The sequence below is a fragment of the Rousettus aegyptiacus genome, unplaced genomic scaffold (assembly GCF_014176215.1).
Source record: "Rousettus aegyptiacus isolate mRouAeg1 unplaced genomic scaffold, mRouAeg1.p scaffold_m13_p_7, whole genome shotgun sequence".
NCBI lineage: Eukaryota > Metazoa > Chordata > Mammalia > Chiroptera > Pteropodidae > Rousettus > Rousettus aegyptiacus.
In genome coordinates, this window is record NW_023416310.1 from 90,001,868 (window position 1) to 90,018,494 (window position 16,627).

At 51.4% G+C, this 16,627-nt stretch overlaps 1 protein-coding gene across 3 annotated transcripts in view; it reads left to right on the forward strand.

Annotated features, from left to right (window-relative positions):
• Positions 1 to 16,203, forward strand: part of CAMK2A (calcium/calmodulin dependent protein kinase II alpha) — a 58,713-nt gene extending 42,510 nt beyond the window's left edge. For 2 of the 3 annotated variants that reach the window (XM_016118756.2, XM_016118757.2), the window contains 5 exons: positions 277 to 325; positions 6,441 to 6,516; positions 9,139 to 9,233; positions 12,894 to 13,122; positions 13,380 to 16,203. In XM_016118756.2, the coding sequence (XP_015974242.1) occupies positions 277 to 325; positions 6,441 to 6,516; positions 9,139 to 9,233; positions 12,894 to 13,122; positions 13,380 to 13,383 (453 nt within the window). In that variant the 3' untranslated portion in view covers positions 13,384 to 16,203. Of the gene's footprint in view, positions 1 to 276; positions 326 to 6,440; positions 6,517 to 9,138; positions 9,234 to 12,893; positions 13,127 to 13,379 lie in introns of those variants that run through there. The other variant, XM_016118758.2, reaches the window with a different exon arrangement.
• Positions 16,204 to 16,627: the final 424 nt, after the last annotated feature.

Genomic DNA, 16,627 nt, shown 5'->3' on the forward strand with positions numbered 1-16,627 from the left:
CCTCCCAGCCCTTCCAGAAAGGCCAGGGTTCTCCTCGCATCCATCCCTCCATCCACACCCACTCCCCACCCTCCACTAGCCACCTGCTTAGCTGGGCCCTTCCCTTCCTTAGGCTTGGAGGTCTGGCAGGGTTTTCGGGGTAGCAACCGGATGGCAGAGCTGGTGAGGCTTACAGAATCCGGGCCGCAGCATCAGGCAGCCGGGGCGGCCCCTCGCTGGCCGTACCTCTCCCGCTGGCCGGGCCGGCCTCACCGCCTCCCGTGTTCTCTCTGGCAGGAATCTTCGGAGAGCACCAACACCACCATTGAGGACGAAGACACCAAAGGTAGGGGCGGTCTCGCCTGCGGTGTCTGGGCCCCCGGAGCTTCCGGCAGGCCCCCGTCACTGACAGCCCCAGGCCCGGAAGGGCCCCAGCACCAGCCTCGTGTCTTGCTCCTCCACAGAGAGCCTCGCTTTGGCTTCTTCCAGACCGGGTACACTAGTGGTGCATAGATGGACTTCGATGGCAGGGGTTATGTGTTTGCTACGTGTTAGAAAAAGACAATCTAACATATCAAGTCACATATGTATCGTTGTGGTATACATTTTCCTTTTGAAGTAAGTGTTTTTAAAGTTTTCTAAGTGAGTTGATTTTTAAAATATGATGTAATAATAGTAAGAAAAAGAAAGTATGAAAGCAGAAAAGTCCAGTTGACGAGTACAGAAACCCTGCCCGAGAGCAGCCCCAAAAGTGGGGGTGACTGCAGCCGGTGGCCAACAGTCCCCCGAAGCCCTAAGATGGATGAGGGAACGAAAACCCAGAGAAGTGTGACCGGATAGTAAGAGAGGAAATAGTGAGGATAGTAATAGGGACAATGGCTGCCTTTTGTGGGATGCTTGCTGTATGCTACACTATAAATGCTTTGTAGTAGCCTGAACATCACAATAACCCTACGGGGTAGGCCCTGCGATTAACCCCGTTCAACAGCCCAGGAAATAAAGTAGTTGAGTCAATTGGCTCCAAGTCTCACAGCTCGTAAGGATGGAGTCAGGATCCGAACCCACGCAGTGTACCTCCAGGGTGTGGCTCTGGGGGTCTCCCTGTGTGGAGCTTGGAAGAAGACAATGGCGTGCTGACTTCTGCTCAGAGGACACCAAACCCTTGGATGAGTTGGTGACATCCTGCAGTTCTTCTTGCACCTGGTCCTCCTTGTCCTGCTGGAACCCTATAGCGGTTCTCAGACTCGAGGGTTGTCAAAGATGCCTGAGAGTCTCTAAAATCTAGAAAAGCACTGTTGACTTGGAGAGATCACAGCTGTACCAATTTAGAGATTTTCAGGAGTTTAATTTGCCTCCAAAAGAATACAATGATGTGGAAAGGAGTATTTTATTATATCGTCAATATTTTTGCACAATTGCATCAGATTTTTAGGCAGTTTTGATACGTTAAGTGCCATGGCTGCCGCTTGACGGCCAGATTGCCTTGAAAGATAAGCCCCATCCTGTGTACGTTGCTTTCTGGTCATTTCCCAGCGGGGAAAAGGGGGCGTGGCTACTATCATCACAGCCTGGCACTAGAGCAAACCAGTCTTCTATGATTGCAGCAGTGACAACTTTTAAAAATACATTGTCTTGAAGAGGAAGTCCCTGTTAGGGTCCAGTCAGCATTCTAAGTCCCTCGAGTATGATTTTCTAACCAATTTCCTGGCGGCCCCTATGAATTCTGATTCTATAAGTTTGTCTTGGGCTGAGATATGGCATTTCTAAGACATTCCGCAAATTTGAGGCTCACTGTTCCAATGGTAAGATTTGAATTTTGAGGAGACTCTTTGTGGCCTCATAATCCTGGTCTCAGAGCAGACAGGGATGTGGAGGTGAGCTGGCTCTGTGCTTTTTCACTGGGTGGGGTCCATTTGCTGGGTGACCTTGGACAACTTTCTCAACCTCTCTGAGCTTCGGTTTCCTTAACAGTGAAGAGGTGATGATAATAGTTGCAACCTCAGAGGATTGCTGTGCAGATAAAATGAGAGGCTGCTTATAAAATACTTATACAGTGTTTGGCACATAGTAATCATTATAATAAATCTTAATATTTTTTTTCAGCTAGAGCTTGTGGTTGACAGGAAGCCACATGACATTTTTGCAACATCAATCATACTCAAAGATTATTTTAAGGCAAATATTTATATATTAAACAGACAGAAATATTTGGAAGAGAATGCGAAATTTGCACGCGCTATTAATATAAAATGTGAGCTGCCAAAGACATTTTCCACCTGGGGTGATGGCTCGGGGTTGCTTCCCTAAGGCCCTACATTTTCAATCATAATTCTCTGCTTTAGAGAGAATAGAATGGGAACATTTGTGAAGTCTTCAATTTTGGTTCCCTTTTATATAGGGAAACTGAGGCCCAGAGAGGAGAAAGGGCACTTCCAGGTTACCAATGGCAGAACTGGGACCCTGTTCTCTGCCTCGGTTTCCCTACCTTTCAAAGACCATGTCTGATGGAAAAAATGCTGGCTCGGCCTGGAGCTTTTCCCATGTTTGTCAGAAAAGAGGAGCCCCGTGCCTCCCTCAGCTTCTTCAGGCCTCAGAGAAGATTTTTAGAAAACCATTTTCTGGTGTTAATTTGTTAAGTCTTCTTCCTAAGTGAGACTAGCAGCTGGTGGGGTGGGTTCTGACCTAACATTAAAGTTAATTAGAAATGTCATCCTCCAGGGAACATTTTCCCCTGAGCAAAGGAAGGACGTTAATATTTCAGAGCACTCGGGCTTCACGTACAGGCCTCTCGCCCTCTGAGCATCACTGAGCTCTGCCAGGCTCCTTCCACATGCCCCTACCTCCTCCTGGTCAGCTCCATGAAAAGTAATTTCCTCTCCTACCCAAAGGGCTGCCTCAGGATCTCAGCGGAGACATTCTGGGAAATATCGGTCAGGAACGCTGACCCCTTCTCAGCCTCAGCATGCTGTGTGACCTTGAGAGAGTGCCTTAACCTCTCTGGGGCCTCAGCTTTCCCATCTGTAGGGAGGTCTCCTGGACTGTCTGGGTGAACACCTGGAAAATGAGAAATGCCACAGGTTGCTACTGAGCAGCTGCTAGATGAACCCCTCACACAGCAATGAGACTGCTGAGGGGCCCAGAACTAGAGTGAATTTCTTCAGATTTAAGGAGATTAAGATTCTGTCTCAGAGGATGAAGCCTGTGGAGATTCCTGCCCAGTAAGCTTCTATTATTAGCGTACTTGATGAACAGAGTGGCTGGAGTCACAGCTAAGTTAGGCACTGTCTCAGGCTTCATTAATAGAAGTATAGTGTCCAGAATGGTGAGGGGGCACCCCGGACCTGATATTCTGTAATATTTAAGTCATACCTGGAATTGTGTGCTTACACTCAGAGAGACATCCGGACAGCTCAGAGACCCTGGATGAGTAGATGGCTGGCTTGAGTCAGATCCTGCAAACAGCATTCTGGAGGCCTTCAGCCCTGAGAAGAGAAGACCACTCAGGGAGGGAGCGGGCACTCATTGCAGGGCTCCAGAAGGCAGAAAGGGACTAGAACTAGGGACTTTCAGGGGGACAGATCTCAACTTGAAAGAAGAAGGAGGCAGATACCAATGGTGAGAGCTGTCCAAATAGTGCAGCGGGTTGCCTGGAAGGCTGCAAGCCCCAGAGTTTAAACTAAGACCGAACCATCACATATTAGGCTGCTGGGAAGCATCCCTAGCTCTTAGAGGCCGTCCTCAGGAGGAACCTTCAACTCAGAGACTTGCAGTTGATAATAATCACAGCTCTCACTTAGGAGTGCCGGGCACTGCTCTAAGTGCTTTACATAATATGTCATTATTTCATAAAGGGCTTGGAGCAGTAACCAGTTTTTTGTGAGGACCATATATGTATTAGCCATTTCTATCGATATATTCTTAACTCAATCTGCAGAACCACTCTATGAGATAAGTACTATTGGTAGCCTCATTATACATATGGGGAAACTGAGGCATGAGGCAGTCACTTGCCCAAGGTCACATAGTTATTAAGTAGCAGAGCCAGGACCCAAGCTCAGGGAGCGTGGCTAAGGATCCATATCCTGGACCACTTTGCTGGCCTCCCTGAGAAGTAGGGCGTTAAGCACAGGCTGATAGAATGTCACGCTGGAAGAATTCTTAAAGTCCCAGCTGAAAAGGCAAGGGAGGTGGCGCAGGTCCCAGGGCTCGCCATCAGCCCATGGACTAGCTCTGGTTCATCGCCTTGACTCCTTGTGGGAGAGGCTGGAATGACGTGTGTCCTGGCAGGGGTGGGTTTCTTCCCATCCTCAGTCTCCAGTTTCCATGAAGGAGACAAGAATTGACCAGGAGGCTGGGCTCTTGGGCTCCTAGGGAAAGAGGCTACCGGGTGACTGGGAAATTCCAGGGAACAGGGCAAAGACAGCAGCCCCAGACCCTGGATTGGTGCCATCCACTCGTTCGTTCATTCATTCATTCATTCATTCATTCGCGGCACCTCATCTCTAGCCCCAGGCAAGGTCCCAGAGTGACCTGGCAGAGCTCATGGTGGACTCATTCCCTTAGCAGAATCAAGAGACAAAGAAGTCATCATTCACCATGGTGACTGACATTGAAGAGAATAATTGCTATGTCTGCTGAGCGCTCACCATGTGCCAAGAGCCGTGTTGGGCAGGGCCCTTGCCCTGAGGGGCATGTGGTGTTGGGCAGGGCGTGGTGGGCTTTGGAGCTGCAAACACTGTTTGGGCGGTTGGCCCGGTGCAGACTGTTTAACTTCCTTCACCTCTGGTTTGCTCACGAAGTTGTGCTGTGAGGCTTTGAGGTCCCAGAGGCTGAGCACACAGCACGATGCCTGGCACACTCATTCATTCAATATCGAGTGCCCGTTGGGCAGGCCTGTTCCAGGCTCCAGGGATCCAGCGAGCCAAGGGGAGTCCCGGCCCAGCCTCCATGGAGCTTGTATTTGACTTGGGAACTAGACAAGCTTAGGACCAGCACATCAGGGAGCATGTTGGGGCGCTGGGGTCCTGTGAGAAAAGCCCTGGGTTGGGAGCCAATCCCTGCACCCTATGTGCTCTGTGTCCTGGGGCAAGTCACAACCCTTACTGGGCTCCCAATAGTTTGATAAGGAGGCTGAGTCCCTGGTCTCCAGGGGTTCTGTCAGCCTGAATGTTCTGTGACTCTGTGTCCTCTGGGTCTGAGGCGAGCCGCTCTATGTGAGATGGGGTGGGGTGGCATGGGCAGTGCTGAGGAAAGGGGGAGCGTCAGGGTCTCAACATGGGTCTCCCATGTTCCCAGACTCAGAAATGGACTATGTGTCCATCTGTCTCACCTGAGGCTTCTCCGGAGGCCAGTGACCTGACCGGGTTTGGAGCTAAGCTTGAGCCTTGGGTGGAGGTGAGGAGGGCCTCCTGCTGGGAGCCAGGACACCTGGCTTCAAATTCCTTCATCCTTGAGGCTCAGTCTCCTCAGGTGTCAGGTGGGGGAAACTGGCTCTGTCCACCTCTCAGGGTGTTTGTGAGACTGTGTGAGAGGATGCAGGATATGGTACCCACTGTTTGCCAGGCTTTGGTCCAAGTGCTTCGTGCACATCATCTCATTCCACACTCATACCAACCCATGGAGGGGCACTGTCATCTCATCTGACAGACCCGGAGGCAATTTTGTGGCCCACAGGTGCCCAGCCGTAGAGGACCTGGGCTAGAATTTAGAGGAAGCCTTTCTGGTACAGAAGCCTGGGTTCTTTCCATGGTACATTCGGCACTGAATGAATGAGAGGCGATGGTGTCCTCATTTTACAGATGGGAAAACTGGGGCTCAGAACATCATGCATCGAATAAGAAAAGCAACGTCTAACTCTTTGCCGGAAAGATAGCGGAAGTTCCTGATGTTTCAATGGCAGCAGGAGAAGCCAGGTCTCAACAATTGAGATTCATTAGGCCTAGAAAGTTCCCAAAATCTTGGTGCCTGATTCCCATAGATGCGCAAATGGAGCACAAAGCTCATTCGGACTTATGGGACAGAAGCCCTAAGACTTTCCTTAACAACCCCGGTTTGGGCCATGGGGAGGCCCTAGTTGGTGGCCGCTAGTGACAGCCACCACAGTTAACCTCGTTCCGATTCAGGGGGCAGAACAAGGTGATAGAAAAGCTTATTTTGGAGTCAAGACCTGGTTTCAAATCAGGCCTAGAATCAGGATGCTTTCGGATGCCAACTAAGACACTGGTTCTGCCTTTTGCAGTTGAGGGAGGTTTCATACCTTTTAAACCTTGCTGGGTCTGTTTCTTCTTCTGTGAAACAGGAGTAACAACACCAACCTTTCAGGGACCCTGTGAGGGCAAATCTACACGAGGCCCTCAGGTCCCGGTACAGGGTCTGGCCGTGACAAGGACTCAGGAAATGGTAGTTGGTTCTTCACTACTGTCACGATTGCTACTATTTCTGTGTCCCCTCCTGCCTTACAGTGCGGAAACAAGAAATTATAAAAGTGACAGAGCAGCTGATTGAAGCCATAAGCAATGGAGATTTTGAGTCCTACACGTGAGTCAGCTGGGTCCATCCTGCATGTCCTGACTGGATTGTCATTCGGGGGGAACTGATGGTTGACTTTGGGGACCCCCGTCTCTGGCCCTCAGTCACTCACTCTGCATGTGCTGTGAGTCAGAATGAACTCATGTTTCTGTTTTGCATTCAGACTTTTTGCCTTTATTAAGCTTTCCATTCGCGATGCTGCTCTATATCTCAGTCCTGCTCCTCCCCATCCTTCGCATATCTCGTTCCCCAGAAAGAACTCCAACCAGACTCCTTTGCTTCCCCAAGGAAAGGGGGTGGTTTCCAGCACAGCATGGGCCCCCTCATGAGAGGAGCTGGAAAGGAGGGAAGGGAGGCAGGCCCCTCAACAGCCTTGCCACATGGGCCTGGGTCCTTACCCTGGACCTGCTGAGACCTCTGACCTCAGCTGGGCAGGAAAGGGAAGGAATCCATAGGGAATGGACCTCCAGGGAACTGGGGTGAGCAAAAAAGCTTCCAAATGGAATCTGAAATCCTCTGGGGAATAAGGCAGAGTGCACAAAAATAACATATAATGAAACAGGTCATACGCAACATCCCCAGCACACCTGGACCAGCCATTGAAGGGGCGGTTGTGTGCAAAGGCTGAGCTGGAGCGCCCCCTGGTGGTCACCCACACCCTTCCTGGTCTGGTCTTCAACCTGTTCTCAGCAGGCTGATGATGGGCAAGTGAGGGTCTGGGCCGAAGCCTCAATTTCTCTGCCATGGCTGACAAGACCTGGGCCTGAGCCCCCACATATGCTTTTTGGTGGACCAAAACTGCCAACTAAGGCAGAATGACTCTTGCCTGTTGGGTTCATGTGAGGTAGGGACAGCCTGACTGGGGTTTGCTTCTTGGACAGACTGTTCCTGGACTCTACTGTGCCCAGGAGCGGAAGTTTGTCTCCCAAAGGCTTGGCAGGCCACTGTGGGAGGGTTTAGCAGCAGCAGGTGTAAATCCCCAGAAATTTACTGGTTATCTTTGGAGGAACAAGGACTTTGGAAGGTGTAGGTGTGAGACCGAGGCCGCATGTACGTGTGTGTGCATGCACTTGTCCACGCATGCACATTTGTGACTGTGTGTACCAGGGATGTGTGCAGGTGTGTGTGTTCACTGGGATGTTGCATAAAAGCATGGAAAAATGCTGTTAAACGGGTTGTGCAGCTGGCTCCAGATGAGTTAAGTCAGCCATGGGAGAGCCTGAGAGTGGCTCTGGTAAGACATGGCCAGGGAAGGAGGAAAAAAGAGGCGGCTCCTGTGGATTTCAGTGCCATTTCTGGGGACCTCCGCCCCCCCCCCCCCCCGCACACACCTCTGTGATGTCATTTCTGGCATATGTAGCTTACTCTAGGTCCTAACCCTCTGGGGCTCGTGGTGATCTGAGTCTGACCCTGTGTAACCATGGATAATCCCCTTCGTCTCATGAGCTTTGGTTTTCCTACGTGTACAATGGAGTAGGAGCAGATGGTCTTGGAGTCCCTTTGGAGGCAGGGACGCCCAGAGACCTCCTGGAGAGGCACTTCCCCAGTCTCCCAGACACTCAGAGCTCATACTCCCAGCCTTAGAGGAGTCTGCTGCTGGAAGTGTCCTGAGCATCCCGTATGATCTGAGCACAGTTCTGCAGCCTCTGTTTGACCCGCCTGGGGAATTTGAGGTCCTGAGTGAAGAAGTGAGTTGTCTGGGGTCACACTGACAGGGCAGTCAGGGCAGAACAGGGACAGAGCACCCTGCGCTCACCATGATGTCCAGCTCAGAAAATGCTGGAGCTGACACTTCTTCCAGTGTCTCTAGTTCTTCCCCAGGTTGGGATCTTTGCTTGTCCGAGGGTACTTCCTGTCCCTGGTTTCATTGCCATTGTTATAGGGGTCCATGTTGTGCCACAAAAGATCCCAGAGATGGTTTTTCCCTTCCCTACATTGCTGTCAGGGTCTCTCAGAAGACTGAGACCCGGAAGAGAGCACTGTGCTGAAAACACAGTCGAGGGCCACGCCCTGAGTGCCTTCCCCCAGGCGTTGCTTTGTGGAATGCTGTTTTCCTCTTGCTGAAGAGGAAACCGAGGCTCCCAGTGAGGGCTGCTGCTAACAATAGGGCACCTTTGTTTAAAGAAGAGAAGTGTACCCCCTCTGGGGACATAGCTACTTGGCGAAGAGAAGTCACTTTAATGTGAAGGAAAAGGTCTCCTCCCCAGGAAGACAAATTATAAAAAGACCCCGGGGTTGTGCTGCCCTGGACGGAGGCGGGGATGGGATGCAATTTGGAGAGTAGTCAGTATCCAGGCCGGACTATCTCCGCTGGTGCCTCATGCCATGCACGAGGCCCCACGACATTCGTGGTGCCCTTGCTGGGAGGGGTCAAACCGCCTGCTGGGTAAATGGCAGAACCAGGACCTGAACCCGGCCTTCCCAGTTCTAATTGGCACCAACCAGGCAGCCATGCCACACGCTGCACAGTTTGCAAGCTGCTCCCCATTCGCCAGCCGCGCTGATCCTGTGAGACGGGTGCGATCATTTCAATTTCACAGGCTCACTCTCCTCGGGTCCAGGCCCCTGGATTAAAGGGTGGTTCCGAGAGGCCACCCCAGCCCCTCTTTCCTCTGACTTCATCCCTCCTAGGAAGATGTGCGACCCCGGGATGACGGCCTTCGAACCTGAGGCCCTGGGGAACCTGGTCGAGGGCCTGGACTTCCATCGATTCTATTTTGAAAACCGTGAGCAATTCTATCTGTCTGGGGGGCCTGTCGTCTGCTCTTGTTTAGTGTCCTGCCGGGTGGCACAGCAGGGTGACAGGCAGGGCCCCTGGGGCAGCTCAGGAGCCAGTGAAAAGGAAGATCCCGTGTGGACAGGGGTTGGTACCATCTTGGTTCCCTCTCCTAATTCTGGCCTGTGAGCCTGCAAGCTGCCCCCACCCCCGCCCCCACATGGCTGAGAATGGGGACTTGGGATAAGCGTGATGAGCTATCTCAGCTGTCTCCTGCCCATGACCCTGGGAGGGCTGGGGAGGGCATTTATCTCCATTTTACAGATAAGGGAGCCTTCCCAGAGGGTCACAGCCCAGGTTATATTCATCTGCACACCTGGGGCCATCCCAGCTGCCCAGCTGGTCACAAACTGGCTCACGTGTTGTTACGTAGTGCCCTCTGTGGGCGGACAGTCTAGGGAAGAGGAGAGGCCCCTGGCTCACACTGCTGTGCCCTGCCTGTTTGTCCAGGTCTCTGTCCGCATGTCTGTCCTTTCTGGGCCTCTCCTTTGCAGAGGAGACCTGGCAACTTTGCAACCGGGGGGTTTTGGGGGCTGAGGCTGGGCCTGACCTAGGGCGCTTTCTGCCTGTGTCCATGTTTCACCTTGGCCAGGGGTCAGACAGGGACGAACCAAAGCACATGCAATTTAGGATCATCGGCTCAGGACCTAGAGGAAGGCCCTGAGAGGTGGCATATCCAGGGTCCCCCAAAGGGAAGGCTGCACTAAATGATTTCCAGTGCATGTAAGCACCTCTCAAAAACACATTGGTTTTCACAGTGAGAAAGTTGGTCCCTTTCTAAGTTCTCTTGCAATCCGTCTGGCCTAACAAGGGGGAAAGGCTCAGTCAGATGCTAGTCTGTCTTGAACGCCTCTTAACACTTTCTAATTTCTCTCTTTATCAAAGGCAGAGCAGTCTTGGGCTCAGAACCCATGCACGCAAGAGTGTGGAGCTAGGATTACATAACTTTATTTCATTTCACTCGACTCACTATTAAATTTTTATTCTGTGATACTGGTTGTTCATTAATAATGGTGCTAGAATGTTTTTAAAAATAAATTTGTATAAATTAATAAAGTGAATTGACGTAAGGAAATATTTTAATAAAGTAAATACGGGTAGCTCTTGTAGATGATTAAAATAAAGGTGATATTTAGGTGACTGAAGTAGAATCTAGTCTAATTCTTCATCACACAGAAGGGGAAACTGAGGCCCAGAGTGGGGAAGTGATTTACCCAATGGAACCCAGAAAGCTGGTGACAGACCCCGGCCCTGACTCACTCCTGTGCCCTGTCCTTCCCCGGGCCCCCCTTTTCATCTGCACGTTAGTGGCCCCCAGCTGGACGTTCCTCTCCTGCCTGCACCCAATCTAACTGAATCTTATAGAGTACAGGGGCTCAAGAGCACCCTCAAAAAGCTGTTAAGAAGGAAATTGCATTTTTCCTTGATAAACCAAACTGATCCTCCAAGGCTAGCAATGGAGGTTAAATTCCCATGTGAGGTGGTTGGATACCCAACAGTCTCCATCACCTTAGAGCTCCCTGGCTGATCACTGCGGCCATCTCTCTACTGGTCAGAGCAGGGCAGAGACTGGGCTGAGCTGGCTCTAAGGGCTCAGGGATGGCAAAAGGGAAAAGAACACAGAGAAAAGGACATGCTAGCCCTTAGCCCGCGTCCAGGCAGTTCACCCTGTCATAGCACCGGCCTCCTAGACTCTAGGTTTGAACATCTGGTCACATCAAAAGACCCATGAGAGTAAGACCTAGAGTAACCGCCTGCCCTGGGCAAAGTCCCACTCTCCTGCCTGCTTTTTCCTGCTAGAGGACCTGTCCCTTTCTCCCATGCTACCCAGGAGGGTGGATGTTGGAAGCCTGCAGTCTGTTCAAGGGACACCATGCTAGTGTGGTCATTTCTTTATGAAAACCCTTCAGGACCCCAGCTTTTAGCAGCAACAGTATGGCCCAGTGCCCTCAATGATGCTAAACTCTTTTTGTCCCTTCTGGGATTATTCTAGATCATTATAATTCAGTCCCATCCAGAGACCGACTTCTTTTAGGTTCTACTGCATTTCTTTCAGAAACTGGCCCAACTTGAGGCAGTCACATTGCTTCTCTGGACCTCATTTTCCAGATCTGCTAAGTGGATACATTGAACTAGATGGTCTTGAAGGCCTCCAGCCCCGATGCTACGAGGATGCTCACTGAGGCCTCCTTGCATTTTGTAGGAAGGCCCCTGGGTGACCTCAGACCTCTGAGCCTGCATTCTCTCTGAGATCCCAGAATTGTAAAAGTCTATTAGTCTACATATCTAAGACACGATGATTTTGAGTCCTTTATCCAAAGCCTGGGTACGATGTGATTATAATATTAGGAGGTGGATACTACTGAAAGTTTTCTGCAGTCTGGGGTGGGGGGAAAGCTATTTTAGATTTGTTCAGGAAATCAGCGGCTCACAAACTTGACTGGCATCAGAATTAGAGGGTGGGGAAGGGATGGAGCTTTTCCATAGTACAGACTCTTGAACTAGCGTCTCTTAGGGCGGAGACGAGTTTCTCTGAGGGGTTCGGACCTACATTTGGGCTCCAGCAAGGAAAGGCCGAAAGGATGCTTGGAGCCCAAGGTCCCGTCCCTTCCTGGGTCATCTTTCTGTGCTTTTATTTTTTATCTCGCTGAAAAAAGTTGAGTTCTTAGAATCAAAATAATTAATAATTGATCATAATAATAACAGTGGCACTATTTCACACAGAGAGAGCTGGTTTCAGGCATTTTTGTCGGTTCTGTCCTGATTACAAGAGCAATGCATTTCTCCCCAGCGCTGGAAACCGCTAGGACCTCCCCCATCACCAATACCATCCTCACATTCCAGGATTCTAAGGTTCTACCATTTTAATACTCTCCAAGTTCTCATAATTCTAACATGTGGTGAGTAGAGGTAGCAAACGAGGGTTCCCCAGGTCATATCTTTACTACAATTATGTTTCAGGTGGCCTGCGTGATGTTTTAAATTTGAACTAGACGCCAATAATTAAAAGTGAGGCATTTCCAGATTTCTAGATTTCCTTGAAAAATTAGAAGGTGTGGCAACGTGGGTCCCACTTTACTCACAGCAACTACCCGGGAAGGTGTATAGAGCGCCCTCTGTCGATGGGACACTGTGCTCTTTACCACCATCTCCACCACTTCCTGTCTCCTTGACCTGAGGCAAAAGGTCAGTTGTCATTTAGCGTCTTATGCTCATTTAGCTTCTTACACTCAGTTCAGCCCTCGTTTATGTTCTTGCCTGGCCTCTGTAGCGATCTGGGTTTGTGACTCCGGTATAAAGAAAGTCATCTGATTCTATAATAATCCTAGTCCTATATTTCTATATGTCTGAGACACTGATTCTAAAGTTCTATTCCCCTGCACTTGAAGAGCTGGGATATGATCTAGTCTGAGCTGGGATATGATCTAGTCATCCGGAAGTTCTGCCTTGACTCCCAGGTAGCTGAACCACGTCTCAGAGACCCTGCCTCCGGAAATGAGGCAGGCAGAGGGGTGTCTGCAGGGAGGGTCGCTGGGAGACGGGGAAGTGAAGGCAGTGAGGCAGGCTGCTAGGTTGCATCTCCTCTTCCCCTTCCCGTTCCCGCCTGCAGTGTGGTCCCGGAACAGCAAACCCGTGCACACCACCATCCTGAACCCCCACATCCACCTGATGGGCGACGAGTCGGCCTGCATCGCCTACATCCGCATCACGCAGTACCTGGACGCCGGCGGCATCCCGCGCACGGCCCAGTCGGAGGAGACCCGTGTCTGGCACCGCCGGGACGGCAAATGGCAGATCGTCCACTTCCACAGATCTGGGGCGCCCTCCGTCCTGCCCCAGTAAGAGCCCTGCCATCATTAAGACAGTCTAAATGATTGGGGTGGTGTCGGTCTGGAGGGGGGACACGTTGGGGAACCTGGATACTGGAAGGCTTTGGGGCAGGGGCAGGAGACCCACAGGCAGGGAACCAGGCCTGAAGGTCCCGGGGGACTTCCAGGCGGCAGCTTGAACTCCATCTGAGGAGGTGAGGCAGGGTGGTGGCCCAAGAAAAACGAGGCGCCCTCAGAATCCCCCGCCTTACACCCATGTCTTACAGTTGAAGGTCCAGCTGGGGGCGCTGTACCGCAGAGATCTACTCTCCGTCCGTGGAATGTGGCTGCTGGTTCTCCCACTCGGATTTTGCTGGAATTCTCTCAATCACGTCACCTCACTACCACCACCATCACCATTACCTTCATACCTGCATCAAGGAAACCTGCCCGTTCACAAAAGCCATCACGTCTTCAGAGCAAACGACCACATCTCCCCACCCGCCACCTGTCACTCTCTCTCTGTCCCCTGACAAAGTGGGGCTTCCTCAGGCCTGGGTGCCCTGGCCATAGGCCCCGCAGTGTGTTCACCAGGGGCTGGGGAGAGGGAGGGGTGGAGTCAGAAGGAATGTGTCATCACCCAGCTCTCTCCCTGATTGCTCCTCTTCTGGGGGTCCCCCTGGGAAGAGCAGATGAATCCTGAATCCCCTGAGCCAACTTCCCGTGCAGGAGAGAGTGAGAGAGGAGCCAACAGGAGGAGCCCCCTGCCTCTGACAGCCTCCCTAACTCTTCTCCCATCCTGCCCTGCCCCCTGGGTCTCCGCCCGACCCTCCTCCCTCGGTGTGGGGAGTAAGATCCTCTCAGGGTGCCCCCACGTTTTTCCTTCTTCCTTCTCCGATGTTTACCTCCAACACTAACTGCCCATTCCACCCGTCCATCAGGCCCGGAGAATTCCAGCTTCATCACATCTTTTGGGGGCAAAAGAAAGCAATGTTTAGGTATTACTTCTACTTGGACCGCATGCCTTTTTATAGCCAAACTTCTGTGTGTTTCGTAAATGGATTTTGCGTTAATGGATATTTATGTAATAACTAGACCTCTCAATCATTGTGAGGAGGGTTGGGTTGGGTTGGAAAGGGAGGTGGGAAGAGGGGTGAGGGATAGTTTTTTCTGTTCTACATCTTTTTTTTTTTTTTAATGCCATGTCTGAGATGGATTTAGTCACCTGTGGTTACCCGGGACTGAGGTGGACTCAGGCCCAGCAGGAAGAGCCTCTCTGTCATTCTGGTCCTAAGGTTCTTTTCAGGACTGAATCAGATGTGAATGCTGATAAGAAATCGTAAATCGAGGCAGAGAGAGGAGGGGAGGTTGTCAGGATGGAAAATCTGGATTTTGCTAAGCTCGCCTCCCAACTGGGGCCCTCGCGACCACATTTTCCAGGATTTTGTTTCACCCCATCCGTGTGCCACCCCCAGGACCCTCACCCAGCTCAGGGTGGGGGCGTTCATGAGCATGTGTCTTCATCGCCCAGCCCCTCAGTGTCTGCTGGTCCAAGCAGAGTGCCGGAATGTCTGCTCTCCACGCCTCGTCCTGCGGCTGTGGGCTCGCAACGCCCCTTCCCTCACTTCTCTCCTTTCTCTTGCCCTTTCCCCCGGGATCGACTCTGACGTGAAACGCCTTGACACGTCCACTAGGACCTACTGTCTGCACTGTTTTCTTTGCATGACTTTATATGCAGTAAGTATGTTGAAAAAAAAAAAAAAGAAAAGAAGAAAAAACACTCAGCAAAACCAATCTACATGTTTTGGACAAAAAAAAAAAAAATAGAGGTTGTATTCTAAGTGTCCGACTCGGAAATATGTTGCTGCCTCTCTGTGCTTTTGGCCTCTGTGTGGCCGTGTTTCGCCAGCATGAGTTACTGTCCCCTCTGGAGGATTTTAGGGGAGGAAGAGCCACTCCCCAGGGATTTGGAGGAGGCACTGATTCCCCTGAACCTCCTCCGGGGAGTCCTGGGTGGTGCGTGGAGCAGGACTGATGCGAATGTTCGATTCAGATCTTTCTGAGTTTTCCCCGATTATGAGCTGTCCGCTGGGCTCTTCTCTCAGCTGCTTCTGTGTCTGGGGACAGGTGAGGTAGGCAGGCCGGGGACTACAGGCCAGGAAAGAGGCTGCCAAGGCCCCCTGGTCTCCAAACTGGTCGATCACTGGCCTCTAACCTTGGCAGAGACTCTGCTGCTGAGGCCCAGGGGTGGGCACTTGACCTGCCCCTGGCTCAGAGGGCTTCCTGGCAAGGCCTAGTGATCCCCGTGTCCCAGCAGCAAAGCCGCCCGCCTCTCGGTGAGCTTTCAGCTCCCATAGTCATCCCCAAGCCAAAAGTGAGGCCATGGCCTTCACCAGGGGATGCTGCAATTACCAAGGCCAACACCCGTCCCTTTAGCCTTGATTTCCCCATCAGCTAAAGGGGTTAAATATTACTGCCTAGCATACGTTGCAGGGCCGATGGGGGGTCAAACGGGATGGTGAGGTGAAGCCAAATATACCTGTGAGAAATGACAGAGTTAGTCACTGAGTCACTGGCTGGACTCCTGTTCCATTCTGGGCCTGGCCAGTCCCCTCTCCTCTCCTGCCTGACCCTCATTCTCTGGTGCCTGTCAACTGCTTATCAGCAGTGGAGCACAGGGGCAAGAGTTGTGGTTTGAGGGTTAGTGGGATTCTATTCTCAGCTCTGACCAGACTTCCTGTGTGACCCCAGTCAAGACCTGTCCCTGCTCTGGCCCTCGGTTTCTCGCCAGAGGAAACTGAGCTGGAGGACACTGAAGCCCTGCCTTTCGTTTGCTGACACATGTCCCGTCCACTGTGTCCCTCTCTAAGTGCCAGGGAAGTGGAGGCAGGGCCCTACCCCAGGCTGAGATGGCCCCTCTGCCAAGGCCATGCCTGCAGGTGAGCACGACTGGTGTGGACCACAGGGCACTGACATGATCCTGAGGCATCAAGCAGGGGAGACTGGCAAACAAAGCAGCCCAGAGCCCACCCTACCAGACAGTCAAACTCTGTGCTCCCTCAAAACATCCTATAAATGTAAAAAAAAAAAAAAAAACAAAAAAAAAACAGACCTAAGACAAGACCTAGGCTCCAGCATGCAAACTCGTTTACAGGAAAGTATTCTCCTGGGTTCATGCCCACTGAGGCATTAACCCTGACCGTGGCCTCCTGTCTCCCTTTAAGGGAGACCCTCTGGGGGGATGTGTTCGCCAGACTCCCCGTGCTGGTTTCTTTGTTACTATTTGTTCGGGGTTTTGTTTCAGTTCTTTCTTTTCTTTTCTTTTTTAAAAAAATATGTGGCTGTGAACATGAATGACCACTGCTCAAACTTTCTGCTATTCGGGGGGAGGGGGGAAAGAAGGGGCGTCTGTTTTATTCCTGGTGTTTTCAGTGCAATAAATAGCTACAAACTTCTGTGCACTCCCTGTCTCCCTGTCTTGGTCAAGCACACACTGAGAGGTTTTTGTTTTCTGTTCCAGATTTTCCCAGTTCCA